General features: G+C 40.5%; 4 protein-coding genes across 4 annotated transcripts in view; 1 reads left to right on the top strand and 3 right to left on the bottom strand.

Annotated features, from left to right (window-relative positions):
* Nucleotides 1–119: 119 nt before the first annotated feature.
* On the bottom strand, nt 120–5,088 carry LOC134183553 (beta-1,3-glucan-binding protein-like). The gene is made up of 11 exons (XM_062651134.1): nt 4,986–5,088; nt 2,811–2,856; nt 2,702–2,735; nt 2,601–2,642; nt 2,416–2,540; nt 2,290–2,353; nt 2,098–2,191; nt 1,152–1,290; nt 887–1,070; nt 719–832; nt 120–469 (listed from the first exon to the last, which is right to left on the bottom strand). The coding sequence occupies exons 1-11, from the start codon at nt 5,076–5,078 to the stop codon at nt 199–201; spliced, it is 1,206 nt and encodes a 401-aa protein (XP_062507118.1). The 5' UTR covers nt 5,079–5,088; the 3' UTR covers nt 120–198.
* A 3,315-nt stretch (nt 5,089–8,403) lies between these two features.
* On the bottom strand, nt 8,404–13,649 carry LOC134183554 (beta-1,3-glucan-binding protein-like). Its single transcript, XM_062651135.1, has 11 exons — nt 13,546–13,649; nt 10,687–10,732; nt 10,594–10,627; nt 10,493–10,534; nt 10,305–10,429; nt 10,188–10,251; nt 9,989–10,082; nt 9,539–9,677; nt 9,292–9,475; nt 9,119–9,232; nt 8,404–8,820 (listed from the first exon to the last, which is right to left on the bottom strand). The coding sequence occupies exons 1-11, from the start codon at nt 13,624–13,626 to the stop codon at nt 8,667–8,669; spliced, it is 1,077 nt and encodes a 358-aa protein (XP_062507119.1). The 5' UTR covers nt 13,627–13,649; the 3' UTR covers nt 8,404–8,666.
* The window catches only part of LOC134183555 (vacuolar protein sorting-associated protein 28 homolog), an 11,590-nt gene continuing 1,724 nt past the window's right edge, over nt 13,648–23,513 (top strand). The window contains 7 exon segments of the mRNA XM_062651136.1: nt 13,648–13,739; nt 13,805–13,833; nt 13,897–13,934; nt 14,004–14,093; nt 20,718–20,757; nt 20,819–20,884; nt 21,304–21,405. Coding sequence (XP_062507120.1) covers nt 13,685–13,739; nt 13,805–13,833; nt 13,897–13,934; nt 14,004–14,093; nt 20,718–20,757; nt 20,819–20,884; nt 21,304–21,405 — 420 coding nt within the window. The 5' untranslated portion in view covers nt 13,648–13,684.
* On the bottom strand, nt 14,238–15,491 carry LOC134183556 (52 kDa repressor of the inhibitor of the protein kinase-like). Its single transcript, XM_062651137.1, has one exon. The coding sequence runs from the start codon at nt 15,120–15,122 to the stop codon at nt 14,523–14,525; it is 600 nt and encodes a 199-aa protein (XP_062507121.1). The 5' UTR covers nt 15,123–15,491; the 3' UTR covers nt 14,238–14,522.

Raw genomic sequence — 23,513 nt, 5'->3', positions numbered from 1 at the left:
AATGCATAAAATAACAAAACTCTACCGATAGTTGAAACAAGTCCCAAGTAAGACTGCAATAGCAATACACCAAATTTAACGTTGGTAAGAATAAGTCCCAAGTAAAACTGCAACATCAATACACCAAAACTTACTGCTATAATTAAAACAAGCCCCAAGTAAAACTGCCACAGCAATACAGCAAAAGTTAATTGGCAGTTAATAAAAACAAGCCCCAAGTAAGAATACCAAAGCAGCGCAACAAAAATGCATAAAGGAAACTTCAACAGACAATGCATCACTCGTACTCTTGGTCGTACTCATGGTGGTACTAATGCTCAAGTCCCACACTCTAACAGAGTCGACCTTCAAGGCAGCCTCCTCTCCGTTCCAAGTACTATACCAACTGCTCTTGTCATTCCAAAATTCGTTGACAGAATGCGGAGACAAGTTTGACCATGGTTTGCCTCCCTGATTGTCAGGAAAATATCTAGACCACAGACTGGCATGTACAGAGTCTTGCCACATAGTTAGATAACATTTAAAACAAATTTGCTAAATTGATTAATAAAATGTTTATTAGTTTCTATGCTTCATAAATTCTTTAGTACATCTATGTAAGCAAATTAACTCTCATTAAAACTATTACACAACCAATTGCCCCAAAATTAGCTTCTGTGTCATAAATTCAAAATCTATTATTATTTATTAGATCTCGATTCGTGCAATATGCAGATACCCATTGGTTCCACCGACTGCGAGATTGATAACAAAGTAAAACTCTTGGTCGAATGGTGCATTACGACCTCCTGCAGCCCAAGGATTGTCATAATTCTTTCCAGCATATCCTCCTCTACATAACAACACAGTACAGCATAAAATATCAGTCATCATCCACCAAACTCACCTGTCCCAAAATGACTCCGTTATCGGTACCGAAAGAGTGACATTCGATGGGTCGTCAAGGTATGTCCCGATGTACGTCTCATTCCAAATTAGTCCGTATATGTGAAAGTCTTGAGAAAAATCTCCACTGTCGAGTTTCTTCTGCACCGTTGTCTTTGCATAGCCATTTTCAAGAGCATACGGTCCTAAACAGAGTACAAGTTTGAATCTTCGATGGCTGTGAGAAGAATGCATACAAACAAGTGTATAACAGTGTTCTTCATTACCCCAGTGAAGTGTACTGCCAAACGCATCGACGCCTCCAGCTGGATAGCTGGCATTGTTCCCTCGTGATTCCATAATATCAATCTCACCACTCGAAGGCCAACCTCCATATTGGTTATACGTCGGTAGCATCCAGATTGCCTAGACCATGTCTCATAGTCAGCAAAGTCAAGTGAGAAGCATGCAACCAAATGTACTGAAAATATGAAGCAGACATTTACCGTATCACCTCACATTTTACAACATGCCGTTATAACAGGGGTCTAGCAGACTGCCAATCTGATAACTGTGCAACTAAACCAGTATGCTGTTATAAAGCAGAGATGCCCGTATATATTGACCGGGCTACGGGATCCCCAGTACGTCTAAAGAATTATTATCAATGCTATTATTAGCAAGTGTGAAAAAGAAATTGCATGTGGCACTGCAAAGGAGCCATCTGAAGACAGCCCACACAGGTCTCACAAACGCTCAGGATAAGATGAAGACAAAGACAACGATGGAAATGAAGACGAACCTGAATTTGCTAATTAGACTGTTTCTGCTGCCTAATTTTAGGATTAGGTCATAACGTAATTACTGTCTCCAAAGACTATTAGCACGTACTGTACCTGCAGAACTGTGTAAACTCCCCATATAACAGCAGTCTGCTAACCCCGCTACGAAATGGCTTGCCGCAAAATGTGAGGTAATATGGTAAGACCAGATACAAGGTGTCATGGTGTACGAGAAGAGTACACATAGCCACTGGTCTAATTAGTCTGATTTCAATCACATTTTCAATATCAATTAATTTTGTACTTTCGTGTTTTGACTAATTCAAAAACTACAAAATGAACTCCAGCTCCTTAATTAAATAACATTTTAATTTAATCACACTGTTTTCTGTGCATTATCCAAACTTCTGGCTACAACCTGTTGTGTGTAGTGTTAGACTTGACAACTTACTGGCCAAAGCCAATCTCCTTTTGGCAACTTTGCTTTGACTTCCACTCGTCCATACTTAAAACTAAATGACTTTACAGTGCGAATTCGAGCAGATCTGCAAATACATTAGAAAAAAGTTAAGATCGATAAGAGTGCACAAGCACAATACAAGTATTATGCAAAATGTATAAAACATCGTATAGAACTACCAACCTTATTGGATTGAGAACATTCCCTCCTGCTCCGCTTGTCCGAAGACAACCATAAAAATGATTTCCTAACAAAACAAGTAATCTATAGTCACACCAGACTGTCATTTTACAAACACATTGAAGGCACCCGTGCACAGGTCAGCAGGAGTCCCGCCCCACATATTCATCGTGTATCCGTTTTGTACGTTTGCCTCCCCGATAGCATCAGAAAGGAGAGTTGGCTTGATATACAAAATACCATCTCGAACATAGCTGTGTATAGCAACATCGCAATGCAATGTTAATTAATAGAAAATAATTATCATTAGTAACCTGTTGGCACGATTATTGTCATATAACTGAAACTCCCAATTTCTAAATTAAACCATTGAACAGTTAGATATTTGCAGCTTAAAGTTAATACATGTACTTGCCCTCCACCACTCATTGTCAGCTCATGTTGCCAAACTGGACAAAGTTTAATCATACACATGATGATCAATTCATTCTAATTTTCACCAATTTATCACACAATTATCTCACCACTTAAATTGAACACGTTAAAATCTTCTTCAAACAACAGCTCACCCTAACAATTAATAAAACACAAACTAATTATGACCTATTCTACATGTATACAAGTCGACACATGCATGTCACATGCACAGAAAAATGTGGCAAACGTATCAGATTTTACAGTAAAAAACCTCATCCCAAGATCCTTCTAGTCTAGCCAGACCGCCTCCCCCAGCCGTGTCATATATCTGGACCCATTCCCTTTCCGCCTTGTCATACTTCTGGGCCCATTTTGCCCAGAACTATGACGCAGCAAAAAAAGGTCTGGCTACGCGAGACTAGTCCCACCCTCAAAGACCATGTCTCCTGCGTAGCCACGCACAATGATATAAAAATTAAGGCATTTTATGGAAGCATTTCGAGTTCGTGTAGAATAAACAAAGCAAGTCACTGTAAAACTTGCAATCTAAAATTTTAGTTTCTCTTCAACCCCACTCACATTGTATCCCTAGACTGCTATGGTGCTCTACCAGTCTAGCAACTGAAGTTGCTCACCCACCGCACACACTTACCACCCCTGGCAGATTCTGCTTTGTTGTTGGACATCATTTCATCGTGATAAACACACCATTGAATAGAGTCACAGGTTGTAGAATTTGGTGAATGTAGACTTTCGCAGACTCCATACCTATCATACTTAGATCGAAATTTCATATCACATGATGAGTTGAATCAAGGGAGTTGATCAGGTTTGCCATCCATGTGACGCGCTCTTACTGCACTGCTCTCTGTTTTGCGAGCGGTGGCTTGTATCTTCAATAGACTATCTCGTGAATTTGGACTTATGTACTTCACGCTAATGCCGTGACTGTTTCCATGTAATTATACAGCATCAGTAGTAGCTTTCACCATGCATATCCACAAGATAACTGCTCGGCCACAACCTAACGTCTACACTCGCTTTGCCACTGCAAGGTGGAACAAACGTGATGAGATGAGCCATTGGAAAAATCTGTGACTTCACCAGCAACAGAAGTAGGAACACTCCCTGCATGCCTTCCTCTCAATACTGTGCTAGACATAATTATCTCCTCCTGTCATCTTGTCTTTGTGTTACGAGCTGTTAGCAATACATAGAACGGTCTGCCTACAGTGATGTCCTCTGATACAATGTTCCAAGAGGAAGTCGCTTCCGCAGTTTCGGATTCATGAGAAGTGGCCATGGGATTACTCACTGCATTCACAAAACTTGCAACAACAGAAGAAAGAAGTCTCCGTGCTCGCTACAGTTACGCGACTATCTACTACTCTCGGTTCGTGTTGACCTTTTACATCGGAAAATCCTAATAACTCCGTCGTTTGTATGAATTTCAAGACAATCTTTGCACCATTCGAAACCGCAAAACGTGGCATTTCATTCTTATTAGATGTTTCAGTAAAGTGAGCTAAACAGATCAAGACCCATAGACCTATTACCTAGGCATATCTATCAAAGTTGAGTAGAGTGAATTGACCTATTACTGTGTAATATCATACATCTTTATTATTGGATCTCGTTCAGTGCATGAGCCTTTAATTAATCTTCCAAGTCCATTTCTGGTGTGTTTTCGTCTTCTTGTTCCGAATCCTAGCTATCTGCACTTGCCATTACAACGTTCACGCCATCCTATTGTCGACTACGCCGAAACATTCTAGATCTCCGAGTTAACTAGAATGACGTAAGCAATGGTCGAATATTGGGACCTTGGAACAGTTACTTTCAGGTCAAAAGGCTACAATGCACAATCTACTTGAGGCATACCTGCGTGTAACAAGATCTATTAAAGTACACAAAGACTGTTTTGTCACTAAAGATCCTAGGAGAGTCATTAGATGGACCACCCTATAAAACCGCAGTCTCATTAACAATTCCGCCAACGCGCACCAACCTCTCCCATATCACGTTCATGCCGCCTTGGGATTCAGCTCTAAAACAACATTCTTCTGAAGAGTTCAATATGTATTTACCACGAGCACTGAACTGTAGACAGTAAGGTTGGTGCAAAGTGGAACACTGAAGCTCGCCCCAAACATGTTTCCCACTGTGCACGTGACTAGCAAAAAAACGCTAGAGTTATAAACATGTGATGCCCAAACCTCAAAAATAAGACTTCCTACGCTTGTAGATGACCTAGAATCTCATTAGAACAAATTTTAACTAACCTTCACACAAACATCTTGTTGAGCAGCTACTAGAAGAACGACTGTGAAGACAGACGTCACCGAGAGCCTCATCTCAACTGAGATACGGGACATCCTCTTCTTGTTATCTATTAATAGCTAAGTCTAGAAAGTGCACTCTATACGTAAGCTTGATCTTTAGTTTTGGAAAATAGTACACTCTACATATCTTTTCTATGATTTCACTTTTTCGACTAATACGCGATTAGTCCCTAGAGATTACTGTGCCCTAAGACAACTGCGCATGCTCACTTCTGACATAATTAAAACTACAAAATTTTAGTAGTGACGCAATTTATTACTTAATTGCCTAATACAATTACGATAACGTGATATTAATTAATGTGTACTCTTAGCCACCTAACCATCCTTCATATGCTGAAATCATTGATCGATATCTTTTACATGCAGCAAGGTTGAAACCCGTATAACCGAATATTGTAGACGTGGGCCGCATAAAACACTTGTACGTATGACTGTACGGTACCCACAATAACTGGACAACGCAAACAGATGTTTCTGCATTGGCGGATCTAGGGTAGGGGTTGTGGGGGTTGAAACCCTCCCCCTTTTGTTGGCCTCGGAGATAAAGCACAAGGTCTTGAAGCCACATTGTGCTCATTTCCAGTATTTAATTAAAATAACTAAGCAGATTCTTGACGAAGTGAGGCACCTGGCAGCGAAACTCCACTCGTGACCAGGATATTTTTGTTGCGTAGGGAATGGTTCACTCAGTACGTAACTGAAAGAATGAAGGCAACAAGGCAGGTTAGACACAACCTCTTTGACATCTGGTATCAAGACATTCTGCGACTCGCAGACAGGATTGAATCCGTTGAATCTGTTCCAAGAAAAACGAACTTACAGCGAAACTGGAGCAATACACCTACTACCGTAGTAGTCGGAGTCCGATTGTCAATGAGCACTACAAACGATCCGTTGCGATACCCCTTCTAGACTCAATCCCTGCTTCCTCAGATGCGCGAACGATCTAATGGTGAGCAAGATAAGGTCCGAGCATTGTTGTGTCTAGTGCTTACCCTTCTGGTTCGTTCCGACGTTGACCCAATGGAAAGCTGATCTTCCATTCCCGAAGTCTCTAGGAGGTGAAGTGAGAAGGTAGCAGTCAGTATGGCAAAGAAAATACCAGGAAATGCAAAGACCGGGGACGAGCAGACGAAGTTAGTACAAAATCATCCACGGAGATTGTTCATAAAGTCTTTGTTTGAAAGAGACATAGTTGCACCGTAGTTTAATATCATTTATCTAGCAGTAGTTTACGCATGATGCAGTTAGATTCCTAGACAGTTTTGATGATTTAGGGAGTTTATAACATGGCGTACACATTGCTAGAGATGTGTTGCCATAGTTGTTGCCATTTACTTTAGCTAAGCTTTCAGGGCCATTTGCACCTCTCACAATACAAATGCATTGACTCAAGTAGGCGTGGTCTATCAAAATTTGCAACCCCCTCTTTTCAAAAATCTTGGATCCGCGCCTGTTTTGCACAACGCAAAAAAAAACAGAAATTTGTTGCCTAGAGCAGAACACCACAACGAACAGTCCCTTCAACCTTCAATCTGACCTGCTGTATGGGCGACTCGACTTTGTCTCGCCAAGTTTAGTGTTCTACGATTCGATTTCGGCAAGCAAAACTTTGAGGAGTCTGAGAAAAATACGATGGCTATATAGTCTTTATCCGCGAGAATTGCATGGCCAGGCGCTCTGCTAGAGATGATTGTTTGTTTGTTTCCCTCAGTCACGTACCTTGTTAGTCAATTGCAAAGTAAATATGTATATTCTAGTTAGTTACTTCTAAAGAGCGTTCATTTTCTGCCTTGAAGAGTAGCTAGAGACCTGGCTGCGTGAAATTAAAACAAGAACGTCTGGCGACAGATTACGCCCCTTGGTGTGAGAACTAGAAGCAAAAGACTTTTAGCAAGGAATTTGAAAATGGATGTAGAATACTTGGATATCAAATAAGTTATGTCATTGTAGTGTGACATAGAGGCCCACAGAACAACATCGAAGACATGACTAACTAAAATTAAATGTCCCCAACTTTGCGGCCTCCAGACGCCGCTGTGGGGGAAGGGAGAAAACAAACTCCCTCATTAGAGTTCTAGGTCCACTTTGTGTAGATCTAACTCGATAGTTTGCTACATGTTTGCAAAGACTGAAATGTTTGTAATCTGTTGAACTGCTGTGTGTGTCTTCTTTAAATGCTTATTTTCAAGATTTTGCAATTTTATCTCTCACCTCACAGACTCACTACAAACTCATGATCCGTGCCGACTTGCCAACGTGTACATACATAGGTAGATCTGTCAATATAGATAAATTTGGACTCGACGTCAAATTTGGTCCCCATGACATGCAAAATATTTCATGTATTTGTTCCCTTAAAGACTGGTCATTCTTAAGTGTCGGGAGGGAGAGGCAGGGAGAACAGGGGGAGAGGCGGGGAGAGGCGGGGAAGAGGCAGGGCAGATACAGGAGAGAAGCGGGGGCTGGCAAATTTGCTGTGGAGTCATATGTTTGAAATTCAGTGATTTGCAAGCATTTGGGTCACCTTCTGTTGGAGGAGCCATAATTTTTCAGGGTTGTTTATCTGTATACCATAGAATGTATGCAAGAACAGTATACTTCTAAAGACTTTGGACACTTGCATTGCTGAAAGCGACAATTCCTGCTTTACTTGCTTTGTTAGTGAGTTGAATGGAAATGCCCAACCTTAGAAATCATATACCTAGGCCACATTTGAGCCCTGAAACAGACTACTTTTTATTGTACATATATGATTATATATACTGCATGTATATGCACATACATGGGGTAATCTAATGTTAACCGACAGACACTGGGACCGGAAGTTTCTAGCAGGCATAATATGCAGGGATCACATATCAAACTATATGCAAACATAAGCAAATTTTGCCATCCCCACTCCCCAGACACTTAATAATGACTGGCCCTGAATAATAAATAACACCATGAATATCTATTTATCGATGTCTTGGACTAAACATAGATTGGATTAAAGCAACTTGCCAAGCCATGCATGCGTAGGTTGATCTGACTGTAAACCCACTTGAATGCTAGAAAGTTACTGATCCCATGAAAGGGTCAGGTAAGCGATCATTATAAACGTACAGCTTCCATATTTCTCTATAATCTAAACTGTAACACTACAACATTAACCTCCAGATAAAACTTGCAGTTGCAGCATTGTGTGGTAGCCAGTAATTAACGACGCAGTGTGACAGTATAATAGCAAACGTAAATTTCCATTCTTTAGAGCACACGTGCAAGAGCCATATATAGGCCACACCCTTGTCACGTGGATAAATTAAAGAAGTCATATGCAGTTGTCCACAAGACTCCAAACCAGAGCCCCATCTCCAATACACTGCACTTCTCTTGTAACAACCTTACACATAAAATGCATAAAATAACACTAAAAATTACCAAGCCCCAAGTAAAACAGCAACAGCAATACATCAAAACTAAGCCAGTCAATTAGAACAAAGCCCAACTAAAAATGCAAAAGCAACAAAACTTGACAGTTAATCAAAGCAATTAAGCTACAAATAAAAATTCCAACTGCCAAAGCAATACGACAAAAACACAAAGCAAAGTTAATGTCAATAGACAATCCCTCACTCAAGAATTCCACACTTTAACCGAGTCGACCTTCAAGGCAGCGTCCTCTCCATTCCAAGTACTATACCAACTGCTTCTGTCGTTCCAAAATTCGTTGACAGAATGCGGAGACGTGTTTGACCACGGTTTGCCTCCTTGATTGTCAGGAAAATATCTAGACAACAGACTGGCATGTACAAAGTCTTGCCACATAATTATTGTCATCATCAAGTGCTAAACGTAAAATTTAAACAAACTTTGCAAATTTTCTCTAAATTGATTAATAAGACGTTTATTACAATAATAGATAAATTTATAAATTTTAAATACTAATTAATATTTAATTATAATTAATTACTATTAACTACATTTAAGGACACGACTTCTGTCATTAATTAAATTATAATACAAACAACTGACACTAATACAATCAGATCCTCATTTGTGCAGTACAAACGCAGTAAGATGTATACCCATTAGTTCCACCAACTGCAAGATTGATAACAAAGTAAAACTTTTGGTCGAATGGTGCATTACGCCCTCCTGCAACCCAAGGATTGTCATAACTCTTTGCAGCATATTCTCCTCTACATAACAATACGGTACAGCATAAAAAATCAATCATGTTAAATTCCACCAAACTCACTTTTCCCAAAATGACTCTGTTATCGGTACTGAAAGAATGACGTTGGATAGGTCGTCAAGGTATGTCCCGATGTATGTCTCATTCCAAATTAATCCGTAAACGTGAAACCCTTGAGAAAAATCTCCACTCTCAAGTTTCTTCTGTGCCGTTGTCTTTTCAAAGCCATTTTCAAAAAAATTTAGACCTAACAAAATACATAGTTCTACGGCTGATTATGCAAACAACTAGTAACAGTGTTCTTCATTACCCCAGTGAAGTGTACTGCCAACTGCATCGACACCTCCAGCTGAGTAGCTGGCATTGTTCCCTCGTGATTCCATTATATCAATCTCACCACTCAAAGGCCAACCTCCATATTGGTTATATGTCGGTAGCATCCAGATTGCCTATAGAAATGAGCAAGATCAAGTGTAAAGCATATGTTACCAAATGTATTAAGAATGTGAGGCAAAAAATTCAGGACCAGATACAAGGGGGCATGGTGTACATACATTATATTGTAACATAGCCACTGGTCCAGTTGCTCTGATTTCAATCACATTCAATATTAGTATTCATGTTTAGACTATTATCAAAAACTACAAACGTGAACTACAGCTCATTAAATAACATTTTAATTGATTTAATTACACTGTTTGTCGTATAGTATCCAAATGGCTGGCTAAATGGTTGTGTACAGTAAAACATGACAACTTACTGGCCAAAGCCAATCTCCTTTCGGCAACTGTGCTTTGACTTCCACTCGTCCATACTTAAAATTAAATGAATGAACAGTACGAATTCGAGCAGATCTGTAAACATGATAAGAAAGTTAAGATCGTTAAGAGTGTACAATTATAAGCACAATGCAAGAATATATATGCAAAATGTATAAAACATCGTATAAAGCTACCAACCTTATTGGATTGAGAACATTCCCTCCCGCTCCGCTTTCCCGAAGACAACCATAAAAATGATTTCCTATCAAACCAGTATAACCTCACCAAACTGTCATTACAAACAAATGAAGGCACCTGTGCACAGATCAGCAGGAGACCCGCCCCACATGTCCATCCTGTATCCGCTTTCTACGTTTTGTTCTCCAATAGCATCGGAAGTGAGAGTCGGCTTGATATACAAAATACCATCTCGAACATAGCTGTAGCAACATATAGCAATGCAATGGCCATTAATTGATTGATTCTATAACATCCTCGGTAACCTGTTGGAACGATTATTGTCATATATCTGAAACTCCCAATTTCTAAATTAAACCACCAAACAGTTAGATATTTGCAGCTTAGAATGAACACATGTACTTGCCCTCCACCACTCATTGTGAGTTCATGTTGCCAAACTGAACAAAGTTGAAACATACACATCATGATAACATTCATTCGCACGAATTTATCTCACCACTCAAATCGAACACGTCAAAATTTTCTTCAAACAACAACTCGCCCTAACAAACCACAAAACTATTATTATTATTTATCATGTATATGAGTACATTACACAACACATACATATAAGTATCATACCGGTAATAATTAAACCTTCCTTTCAGAGTACAGTGACTAAAGCAAGTTACTGATTGAGTGCATGCTCTCCATCAAAGTAAGTAAACGAACGCAGGAGACAAGATGTACAAGAAGTGCCACAAGAGAAAAACAAGGTACATCTACAACTAAATATTGCAATCCAAAACTTTAAAACCCCACGTTACACATCAATTGTGTAATGTGACAGTGACCTCATTTTATCTCTGCCAATATGCCTTGAAGTCTTCTGTCTGAATAAACGATATTTGACAGCAATATTGGCCATTCAGTCATTACCAACGAAAGGACAACTAAAACGATTAACGATCTTTACCCGTTTGAGCTTTTTATCCATCGAGTCGTTACTACTGATTCGTCTAACTGCTCCATGACTCAGTGCACCTGCATTTCCATTCTGCGACCGTGCATGCCCGGTATCATAGGTGGTACATGTAGGCTGCCAACCCCAACATTGAATTCTACTAAAAACCATTTCGGAAATTGCTTTCCTTTCTTGAAACAGTCCAAGCAGCGGCTTGTGGTCCGTTGTGACAGTGAACAACCAGCCAAACACGTACTTATAAAATATATTTACAGCAAACACAGGGCCAACGCCTCCTTGTCGAGCTCGAAGTACTTCTTTTCTGTATTGTTCAAAAAAGGGATGCAAATTAACATAACCGGACGTTCCATTCCATTTGGCCACTTGTGAAACAGGACTGTCCCTACTCCATAAGAAGAAGAGTCACAGATAGGATACGACAATATGTTCACATGGGGATCATACCTGTCAACAATTAATTAATGGACAAACACTTCCTTTTGCCAAATTTGGACTTTCTTAACAGTATCTGCAGTTTCTGTCCCCGATGCCAACCTACCCCTTTCTGAAGTAGTCTACGCATGTAATGGCGTACACTTGAGTGTCCGTAATGGTGCTGAAGTGGTGAAAAGTCGAGGCAGAAATCTGTTGTAGTAGGTAATTAGTCCCAAATTCCACAAAATAATCCCACACAGCCACAGCTTCTTTGATTGCTTGCAAGATACAAGACTGTCTCCATGAACGCGCACTGGTCTTTCTGTAACCTACAATCCTGCGTTTTTCAATCTTTGAAATACCTACTCCAACCGTTCTGCGTGTTCTGCTTCCGTCGCCCCTATGACGAGAATGTCGTCCAAGTATAGTTATCACTGCCTGAAATTCTCTGAGAACACTCTCTAGAACTCTCTGAAAATGCAGGGTGCCGATGATATTCTGATCCAAATGATAATGTCGTGAAGTGAAAAAATCCCCCTTACGTGTTTTAATTATTGAAATATTTAAATAGAAATCAATCCTGAAAGCAAGAGGAGAAAACACAAAATACTAAAAGAGAAGTTACATAAAACAACATTTCATACAAACCGGGCTTTTTAGAAAGCCAAAAACAGCCTCAAAGAGGTCATTCTGCTAGACCATTTAGATGCAACTTTTCAAGTATTCACAAACAACATTTGTCACTCTTGCTCTATTCCTACTACACAGTATCCTATTTGTAAAACACTGCTTATAAGTTCTAATCGATGAATTGAGCTAGAAAACTTATGATTTGGTCACGTGCAGGGAGTGGCTGTATAATTTTGCGACAGTCTGTATTTGTCTGGGTCTACAGATAGATAAAGCATGCATGGTAAAGGTTTAGTCTAGTATTGTTCTCGCTAGAACGAGCCAAATCCATTGATGGTCACAGATCAAGAAGCACCTAAAGTCTCCACGTTGTCCTATGGCTGTAGGAGACATGGGCCGAACAGCAAGACGATCCACATATCGATGATGCCAGATGAATGCAATTTTGACTCCCCAACACATGTGCTATAAACTGAATTAGGGATGGGTCAACCCTACTAGTTTTTGACGAAAAGAGCCAAGTGACTCCAGATTTCGCTCTCCTAAGCCAGGTTCACAATACACCTTGCGTGGCGTTGTCTTGAGTCAAAGGAGGCCGTTTCCAACGCAACGCGACGGGCTGGAATAGGAAAAAATTGGTCCAAAAATCCTATCCAACACGTCCTGTTGCGTCTGAAACGGCCTCCTTTGACGTGACGCGAGTGTATTGTGAACCAGGCTTTACGCAACTATATGAATGAATGATTTATTATTTCGCACGTAAAAGGTACAGTTCCCTCTTGGGGCAAACATAAAACAACTAAAGCCTGGTTCACAACACCTCGTGTAGCGTCCCGTCAAAGGAGACCGTTTTTCCGGCCCGTCTCGTCGCGTCGCGTCGGAAACGGCCTCCTTTGACGCGACGCAACATGACGCGACGCGAGGTGTATTGGGAACCAGACAATATGTAAGGTGTACAGTTAACAGACTACAAAATACAGCTACAACAGACAGCACAAACTACAATATATCTATAGATAGCTAGAGTAAGAGATACGCACCCACTGTTTCTAGATACTAATCAGATTTTATGAAACAGATACTACCTATTATTATAATATTTGCTTCACACGACTCTACCATATCACGTTTTCAGCCTTGGCATGCTCTCGAGCACGAGCACTGAACTAACGTTGTGCACTGAAGCTCCCCCAGCAATGTTTTCCACTTTAGTACACAAAATGCTAGTGTAGCTACATACATTTACATATCTATCTATATAATTCGTAGATTCCCAAAGCCTCAAAACCCAATGAATTCCTACGCCAAGAAGACCTAGAATCTCATTCGAGCAAATTGTTAACTAACCTTCACACCAACATGTTGGTGAACAATACCAACTGCAATTAGAAGGACGACTGTGAAGACAGAAGTCACCGACGGCTTCATATTATCAAAATACGGGACCTGCTCTAATTAATCCCACGTGATAGGTAGTCCTGCTGTCATGGCGAATATGTTTCAAAATATGCCAGAACCCTTCCAACAGCCAAAGCGAGGAGGTTAATAAAGTGTTTTAACGCAAACTGACAGTGTAGTGTATTTTATTTATTTTATTTACATTTAGAACTGGAAACGAGGCAAGAGCTACAAACGGTCTGAAACACTGACTATTGTGTGTGTATGTCCGTTCTATCAAACGCTGTCTTTACACTATAGGAAGTGAAATTGTACAGAAACGCCAGAGAGAGGGCCAAGTCTGTTTCTTACGTCACACGGCATGACATCATGTGATCATGCAGTCGTAACCTGTCGGTTGTGTGTAGATATGACAACATGGCCGACGCGTTTGCTCTGATTCAAACAATACAGTGTCTTGAGAAGGCTTACATCAAAGATGCTGTTGCAGCTGCAGAGTTAGTGGAATAAACATGAACTTGTCACATGATGTGTGTGTGTGTGTGTGTGTGTGTGTGTGTGTGTGTGTGCGTGTGTGTGTGTGTGTGTGTGTGTGTGTGTGTGTGTGTGTGCGTGTGTGTGTGTGTGTGTGTGTGTGTGTGTGTGTGTGTGTGTGTGTGTGTGCAGGCACGAATACAGAATTTTTTGAAGGAGGGGTCCATTTGTATCATTGCATGGCCATGCTCCATAGCAGCTAAATCTGTAGATGACCTACGAAACCAGCAAACTCACTTCAATCTGCATTAGGGTTAATTTTCTAGCATATCCATTAGATAATTAATGGCATATAAGTTTGGAATAGAGCGAATTAACCATCCATCAAAACATTAAGGTACGTTCGCTTAATACTTAATAACACAACAAACAAGATTCATGGTACCTAAAACTCAATAAACTGAATTCTTAAACATTCTGGTAGATTGGTGTCTAATAAAATGTTCAACTACTTCTTTAGAGTCAATTTTGACATCTCTATACATGCACATATGAGCTAGTCCTGTCAACTTTCCTTCATCCATGGAGGACCGAAGGTAATTCATGATTCGTCTTAAAACAGAGAAGGATCTTTCAGCCTCACAGCTGCTAACGGGCAAAGTGCAACCAATTATAAGAAGCTGATAGATGCATGGAAAGATACTTGCGTCACACTGTTGGAGAGCATCAATCAAATTAGTTGGTAGAGGCTTATGACTATTAGCAGCATGATCCTTCCATAGCCTAAACCATTCATACACTTCATTCTTCAACAGAGCAAGATGAATGAGGTCATCTTCCCAGAAAGCCAATTCGGTAATGACATGGTCCAAGCTTTTTGGTGGTATATGCAGTAATTTTACAGCCATTTGGCTATCATTGCTAACCTGGTGCAAGAATTCACTGAGCAGGTGGTCAACAAATTTAGCAGTGTATTTGACTTGATAGTAGTTACTGGTAGTAGTCATTTCCACATTACCCCTGTACATTTGTCTTCCAGTGATACGGGGCATGGTGACCTCTTCCCCCACTCTCCTTGCTATTTCTTGTGCTTCTTTGTACCAGTGCTCTGTTTCATGTCAATATTTAATTGTTAGCTCTAAGATCAGTGATCTCTTTTGTAGTGTCTTCTATCAGATTATGCTGTGACAATATCAATATTCCTCTTCTGCTGTTTGATGGTCATTTCTCTTAAAACAGAGAAACAGTTCTTCACAACTACAAATGCCATTATGAATTCTGACTTTTGCAGCAACACAAGCAGTCTTTGAGCCCTAAGGATAGTCTCCCTATTCCTATTCCAATCTCACTTCTCATTTGTTGAATCCGCAACTATTACAAACTCCATTTCACGATGAAGATGTGGGTACAACGTAGCGTCAAGAGAGGTACAGACACACTCATACAGTTCAGCAAATGTTTCAAAACAGGTGTGCCTCTCAACCCAATGTGTCTGGCACAGTCCTTTTATATATTTTTTCTTCTATCAGTGCTCTTACTATCTAGCACCAACTCAAAGAACTTCCTGCCTCTTTAGGGATAACTTGTAACAGAGCAGCAAATAGTTAACGGTGTCCATCATGTTTCTAATTTCAGGAAGCTTGCAACAAGCTGCGATACTGAGGTTCAAAACATGGCTGTTGCAGTGGGTTAAACTGCCATGGGTGCAAGGTCACGAATTCGAGCTTGAACACCAACCCTGTTCAATGACATAGCTGATGCGCCATCATACGCCTGACCTCTGGCTTTGGTAATGTCAACACCTCTAGTCTTAAGACTTTCTTTAATAGCAGCAGCAATGGCACTCCTGTTGTTCTTGAAAGGTAGCAAAAGTCAAAAAATATCTCTGTGATGACAGGCTTGTCACTTATCCACAACACAAAGCGTAGACACAAAGACATGATCTGCCTGTTCGAATGCTTCTCATTCACTTCGTCTGCAATGATGGAGAAGAACGCATCAGTTTCCTGATATGCGCTATGATCTTTTCATGGATCATATTTCCAATGATGTCATGACTTGATTTTGTGTTGTTTTTTAAGTGTACATTGCATTTTTCTTCCCAGCCTCTAGGTGCATGCAAATGCCCCCATCAAATTCTGCAATGAGTTTAAGTAGCTCAATAAAGTTACCCTGATTTAATGTGGTAGATGTCCAGTCATCACGACCACGAAGAGAAATGTCCCACCTCCCACAGAACAAGACAGTCTTTACGATAGCTTCAAGATATGAATGTTGCTATCGTATTGCTCTCTTGCCTGCTGTAGTAGACAGTGTTCAATGCCTTCTTTAGGATTTTGGTATGTCAAAACAAAGGCTTGTGCTCGCACTGCAGCATCTCTATAAACTCTCGTGGGTTTGCAGCTTCCGTTAACACCACAAGCTTTCTGAAGATTTTGGAATGGCTTGGCAACAAAAAATCCCACTCTGTTGTGCTGCAAATGATGGGAAGAGGACGCAGAACTTGCATAGACTTGGACTGTATGCTAGCCATCGAAATTTCTCCAACCACGTTCTTTGGAATGACGACGTTTTCTTCCTCTTTTTCTTCCCCTTCACCACTTGCTGTGTTAGCATGTCTTATTTGGTCTGGTATGACATGATGCTTCAGGTAGCAGAATAACTCATGCGTGTCGAGGTTCGCAAGCTGTTTTCGACCTAGAACTATATCGCTGGCATCAAAACAACTATAATTATAAACAACTAAATTAAACCCCAATTGAATAGAAAGACTAATGACAGACACCTTGTCTTCACAAAATGCTGTTGCTGCTTGGTCTAAATCCACCCCTTCTCTCATCAGCCATGGGTGAAGTTGAACTGCCGTTCAAGAAGGAAAAAGAAGTGTCTGTATGTCTTGAAGCGTACCAACTGCAGCAAGTTGCTTGCTGCCATATTCTGACTGTGACAGTACTTCGACTGCAACAGAAAAACATCTTTTAGTCCCTTCTTCAGAATGTCTTGATGTGTTCACTTGGCTGCCTAAAAGAAACTTTTGGCGAGTAATAGTTAGGTTGATCAGGTTACTTTGCTGATGCCCTTTAGATTTAGTCTCGAGTTCTGGCCTGTATTTTTGGAAGGCGTTGATTGTCAGCTGAAGAGGAGAAAACTCTTGCATTTTGCACTGAAATGATTTGAGGTTTGCTGTTGGCTTGAGGTTTTTAACACAATCGAGTTCACAAGTTGGAATTGTAAATTCAGATAAACGAGGAAGCAGAGGCACAAAGTGGTTTGGTTCAAACCAAGCACTGGTGGCATTCTTTTGTGTTGTAGACCACATAATGATAGAATAACCGCTATCATTCTCAATACCCATTGGATTAACTTTTGTGTGCAGAAACGATCAAATTTCCTTATTGTACATGGGATAAATCAAAGTGATTGTAGTCCCAACAGCTGTAGACAAACCAAGTACCTGAAAAACTGATGAATATCATCCCAAGCTGCCAGTACTTTGTGATCTTTTCTTGCACTGCTTGAAAATAGCATCTTGTAATGAAGCACAGGACTCCAATGCTCTAGAAAAGAGTACTAGTGCTTCTTTGCAATGTAGAAGACAGGAAAGCTGTTGCCGACATAGAATTTGTGCTGCTGTCCTTAGGCGGAGATCAAGATGTCTGCTTTGATCATTATAGAAGATGCAGACCGAAAGAGACAGTTTCTATCCTCGTAAACTTTCACAGGCAAAGATCTGGGTCAGCGTCCTCAAGATACAGACCTCGTGCTATCTCATCATTTTTGAATTTTGTGTAGATCTAGAGAAATTGGTTGTCCACATCTATTGGAGCTCCCAAGTTCCTCCAAAATCTTACATGCATTTGAAGGCACTGCTTCTCTTTCAGGGCGACTAGAAGTTCTTTCATACATTCAGTGGTCGTCGCATCGCTGCAGGTCTGAGTCAGCATTAATATCAGGGTTACCGTATCTAAGATTGATGTCAAGGCATTCAGTCGTCAGCCTAACTTTCCAGCGATACAGTGGGTAGAACTCGTCTTTTAGGGCAAATATTTTTGTTGCCGTGGGCGTGCTGTTGAGGAGGAGGGGTTCTGACCCCCAGGACCCCTCCCCTCTATTTACCTATGGTGTGTGTGTGTGTGTGTGTGTGTGTGTGTGTGTGTGTGTGTGTGTGTGTGTGTGTGTGTGTGTGTGTGTGTGTGTGTGTGTGTGTGTGTGTGTGTGTGTGTGTGTGTGTGTGTGTGTGTGTGTGTGTGTGTGTGTCTACCTGTCTGTCTGTCTGTCTGTCTGTCAATACATATATTTTTCATAAATGAACTATAGCACCAAAGCAATAGCTAATCTACGTGACATCCAGTACATACATGAAAACTGGTAAAAACTACAATACACACATTCACTAGATAATCATCAAATACACATACACATTATGATTAGGCAGAAGGGACCTGTGGCCCCAGTCTAACTATGTGTGACTGTCCACTGAGAGCTGAAGTCAGTCTGTCTGTATGTCTATCTGTGTGTGTGTGTGTGTGTGTGTGTGCGTGCGTGCGCGTGCGCACGCGTGTGCACACTGGTCCCAAAATTAGACTTCAAACCACGCCCATTTTACTTGCAAAGCCACGCCCGATATTACTTTTTCACTCAGTAGTCGCAGTTGGTAGACATGTACTATGTAAAGAAGATCAATCAATTTCAGGTTACAAATAGACTGCAGGACGTCAGTGTGCATACTAAACATGTCCATGAAACTAAACACTTTGTTACAGTTATTTTGATGACAATAGAATCTACTAGTTTAGTGAAAACTAGCGTTTACCAATTTTAGCATTTTGCATAATGTAGCGAGCAATAGGTCTAGCTAGCTAGAAAAACTGAACATAAAGTGGAGAAAGTATGAGCTAGTGCATGCAAATCGTTACGTAACTGAGTTGCTGGAGACTCCATTCTGTGGTCAATTGGGTTGTCGATCTTAAACTTACTTGAAAACTAATTCATAGATAGGCTTCTGCATTTCTTATGCTGTCTTTCTTTGACTCTGTCATTGCCGAATAGCGTAGCAAACGTCATACAAGTGATGGGCATGCGCACTTCACGTGTCCATGACTTCTCTACACTGTTATATCATACTGAAATGATGATGTGTATTATCAAAGAGATAGTCAACGTTGTCGTCAACATTACATACTACTCTAGGATTAAGTTCTGCTTGAACCGGAGTGAAACGCCTAAAATGTATAGCCTCCCCAAGCCCCCCTCGATGCTATGCCGGTAGTGTGTGTGTGTGTGTGTGTGTGTGTGTGTGTGTGTGTGTGTGTGTGTGTGTGTGTGTGACACTGTGCATGTTTGCATGGTTGCATGCATGCATATGTGTATATATTATTTTATATATTTATTAGCAACAAGCGTAAAAGAAGGACACCGCAATAAGTGGTGGACTGCTTTGCGAGAAGCTTAGTCTAAACGGGCTGAATTGACTTCCGGTCTGTCTGTTCGGAAGTCGTTACCTATCTATGTTTCTATGTTTGTAAGCGTGTGTCACCCTTGGGGATTGTTTCGAGCCAATCAGCAGTTGTTTTGGGACACGAAAGGTCGGTGACGTAACAATAGCTTGTCAGCGTGAATCACTCTGGGGGTTTGTTGAGCCAATCAGTAGTTTTTTTGGGACACCAACAATGGGTAACATAACAATCTCACGAATTATGACAGAAAAGCCAGAAAAGCCGAGATGTCATATCCATTTTAAGGTTGAACCGTCATCAAGCTGAGAAGCACAGAGTAACTTTCAGGTAATAGTTGTACGAGTTTGTTTTCTATAGAAGAATCACAAAACAAATGAATTCATCGTTCTTCAAGAAGCCAAGCAAAGGTCTCATGTGACCATGCATGTACTGTTACGCACACACAACCAACATATCAATATATTGTGGCTGTAAGTATCGTCTCCCTAGCTGCATGGGAAATAATTGTGTAGCATCTGGTCGCTACACAGGTATTTCCCATGCAGCGAGGAGACGTACGAGATCGATCTCTAGCTAAAGGAACAAAAGATGATAGCAACGGCTCAACGAAAGCATGATATTTGCTCAAGTGATGGAAGAGTGCTACATGCAGAATTGAGAAATAACGTGGTTAGATAACAAGCCTGCTCTGTGCAAGAGTTACGCAGCTGTATGTGCATGTGCTGAATTCGAAGTACTGTAGTGTGGGACATTGGTGATATTTAGTTAATTATCTTTAATTAATCACATTGACAAACCCTGTTTTCAAAGAATTATACATTCTAGCAACAAGTTAATGATTTTAATTAATGATAATGACAATAAATAGACAAAAATTAATAGAATTTACATTGATATTCACAATACACACACCCACACACACCACCACCACCATCACCACCACCACCACCACCACCACCACACACAACTACACACACATGCATACGCTCGTAGCTCTGAAACGTCGAGTAAAACTCTGCTTCATTTACTAGCTTTTATGGTGTATGTATAGGTAATTATGTGTATGTGCATTGTTTATGTATTGATATTTATTAACCGTGTATTTATGTAAGTGTGGTTACGTAACATACAATGTTACAGTGTATGTATACATTTGATATACTTTTGGTCATTGACTTAAATTTTGCTTAGGTACACAGCACATTGTTCCAAGCTGTTGGTACAATTTAAGGTATTACATTCTTAGCAGCTAATGTTGGTGAAAACTGACACTGAAGATGTTGGTCGGTTAGGCTGCTTTCAAACAAGTTGAGAATGATGAGTTTCCAGACTTGGACACTTTCATGAAGAAATACAGGGTCAGTCAGTTTGTACGTCTATGTTACCTAGTGAAAGTGTCATATCTACCACTTTATCTATACAACGTGATTCCTAGTGTCAAACGTTTACTTTGTTTATGTGAAAGTTAATGAATTGTGCTGACTTTTTGAGCAAACAGTGTGATGATGCATGTCACGCATACAGTTTAGATTAGTTGATGTTACATTAAATCTTGATGAAGTCTGTTTTGTAACTCACATAGTTTTTGTGGCTGCAAAGTTGATTGGGGCCAACTTTGACATGACTTTATGGCAATTAGATAACAATGTGTGTGTGTGTGTGTGTGTGTGTGTGTGTGTGTGTGTGTGTGTGTGTGTGTGTATGTGTGTGTGTGTGTGTGTGTGTGTGTGTGTGTGTGTGTGTGTTTAATTAATGTTGGTTGTGCTTTCTGTCACAGTTAGAGTGCCCTGCAGCTGCGGAATGAATCAAAGATGGTCGGCCCATTACAATCAGAGACGACAAAGGAAATGTCAGCAAATCAATAGCAGATATAGTATCGGTGAGCTGCTACGTTTACTACACTATGAGACAGATCAATGCTTTTGTAACTTTAATCAGTGAAACAAATGCATATTGACAATTTGATAATTTGATATATCGTATTCCTCGAAAGAACGCTGTAGCGTTTATTCATTCCGCATGTCTGGACCTAGCCTCGAACTTCCAGACCAGAGTGCGCGCAAAACGCGAGAACTCTAGTCTGGACCAAGTCGCTACTAAAATGATTTCAGAAATAGCCCTCTAAGCCAATCAGCTTCTCATATCCGGAATGTCGGTTGTAAATTCTGATTGGTTTAGCAGTAATTGGTTATGCTAAGTGCACTACCGCTGATTGCGCTTGTGTGAAACCCGCGTGGGCGGCTAAGTGCACGCCAGAGCCGTGATGAAGACTCTGGTGCACGCACACAACTTAGTTTTAGTTTTGGCTTCAGTTCTTTGATATTTTCAAGCTTGCGGTGACAGGACATGCACAGCAGCGTCGCTAGACCATCACCTTTGACAACTGGTCGAGCAGTAGTCTCGCCAGTCTAGCGGTTAGACTAGCTAGCGGTCTGCCAAAGAATCAAAAAGTCGTCGTTTCATGCCGTCCACCAAGATATCGCCGCAAACACTGCAAACGTCTCTTCTTTGTTCATGAGATTTCATGGCATTTACAAATGATATGTTGATGTAGGTAAAACGATCCTACGCTGTTAGACTACCATTTAGCATTGCTATTGATAAATACTTCCAAAATCATTTTAGTATTGACTTGGTCCAGACTAGAGTTCGCGCTTCGCGCGCTGTCTGGTCTGGAAATTCGAGGCTAGTCTGGACCCTGCTGCATTCTTTTGAGGAAATACGGTAGGAGTTTGCCTGTCAAACAACCTTGTTTCTTATGTTTGTCTCTGCAGTACTTTTATATTGTTTGTACCAGATGGTGAGGGGAGGGCAGACATGCAGACAGACAGACAGACAGACATGGTGACAGACAGACAGACAGACATGGTGACAGACAGACAGACAGACATAATGACAGACAGACAGACAGACAGATTGTTATATTTGAACTCTTACTCTACCAATAGCAATCACTAACTTTACGTATGCATAACAATAACAGTCAATGAACAAAATGTTGAACGTCTTTATCATACAGAAAATCATCAAAATTGCACTTAGACAACTTCGACGACTTTTTTAAAAATCACACGAGAGTTGCAAGACTGTACAACTACAGACAGTTGCTTTCTCCATCTATCTCTAAAGTCTGTTTCGCTGTTTTTCCATTTGCATCTTTTGAAATTTGGAGATCTTATCGAGATAGTCTTCAGCCATAGGGCCCCAAAAGCCAAAGTGTTCAAAAACCAGTGGAATACATGTTGTATCAGATCCTGCTATAGACTGCTGTTGACCATATTTTGTCTTTTTGCGTTTTTCCCTCAACTCAGCTGCATAACTTGATATTTTGGCAGCTGATTGTACGATGTCACAAGAATGTGGATGAGCAAGTGAAATGTCCAGGTCTTTTGTCAAGTGTCCAGTGGGATCATATGTTGTTATATCCAGCCTGTTCTCAGAGTCAGTGTACCTATTTCTTGGCTCAACTTGATGAGGAATATTTAACTCAGCTAAACATTTAGCCCAAGTTGACACAATTGTATTGTGTGCCATACTGGGCCACCACCAAACTTGCAGGTCAATAGATGATAACCATGTTCATCAAGGCTTGTACCACAATCACACTTGGTAACAATCTGGGAATATGGTAAAGGAATACAAAGTCTCAAAAATGCTGTCACACGAAATTCTGAGGACTTCAGAACAAATTTTGGTGCTGAAGGAATAACTTGAAGCCTGATCATGCTCCACGTCCCTGACATGACCTTATCCTTGCAGCATGTTTACAGACAGACAGACAGACAGACAGACAGAATCAAGTTTATTATCAACAATCTTTACTACTACAACAGTTACTGTTAAAACAAAATGTTCTACATATAGTCCAAGACTATTGCTAATGTGTAAAGTTAAACACTAAATGTCTCTATCTATTCCCAAAACATTGTCATCTCCTAATGAGTGCACAGAAAGCCTTAACAGCTTCTGCAAAATCACTCTGCTGTT

This window comes from Corticium candelabrum, chromosome 8 (genome assembly GCF_963422355.1).
Source record: "Corticium candelabrum chromosome 8, ooCorCand1.1, whole genome shotgun sequence".
In the NCBI taxonomy this organism is placed as follows: Eukaryota; Metazoa; Porifera; class Homoscleromorpha; order Homosclerophorida; family Plakinidae; genus Corticium; species Corticium candelabrum.
This window is presented reverse-complemented; position numbering and strand designations above follow the sequence as displayed.

What these genes read in the sequence shown, in the direction of transcription:
- LOC134183553 (XM_062651134.1), bottom strand. Translation starts at nt 5,078, where the DNA reads ATGTCCCGTATCTCAGTTGAGATGAGGCTCTCGGTGACGTCTGTCTTC. An exon ending in TAACGTGTTCAATTTAAGTG is followed by an intron (nt 2,736 to 2,810) that starts GTGAGATAATTG and finishes AACTTTGTCCAG; the next exon opens with TTTGGCAACATGAGCTGACA. An exon ending in AAGGAGATTGGCTTTGGCCA is followed by an intron (nt 1,291 to 2,097) that starts GTAAGTTGTCAA and finishes GACATGGTCTAG; the next exon opens with GCAATCTGGATGCTACCGAC.
- LOC134183554 (XM_062651135.1), bottom strand. Translation starts at nt 13,626, where the DNA reads ATGAAGCCGTCGGTGACTTCTGTCTTCACAGTCGTCCTTCTAATTGCA. An exon ending in ACCAACATGTTGGTGTGAAG is followed by an intron (nt 10,733 to 13,545) that starts GTTAGTTAACAA and finishes GTGGTTTGTTAG; the next exon opens with GGCGAGTTGTTGTTTGAAGA. An exon ending in GCAGTTGGTGGAACTAATGG is followed by an intron (nt 8,821 to 9,118) that starts GTATACATCTTA and finishes TCTGTTGTCTAG; the next exon opens with ATATTTTCCTGACAATCAAG.
- LOC134183556 (XM_062651137.1), bottom strand. Translation starts at nt 15,122, where the DNA reads ATGCCCCGTATCACTGGAAGACAAATGTACAGGGGTAATGTGGAAATG.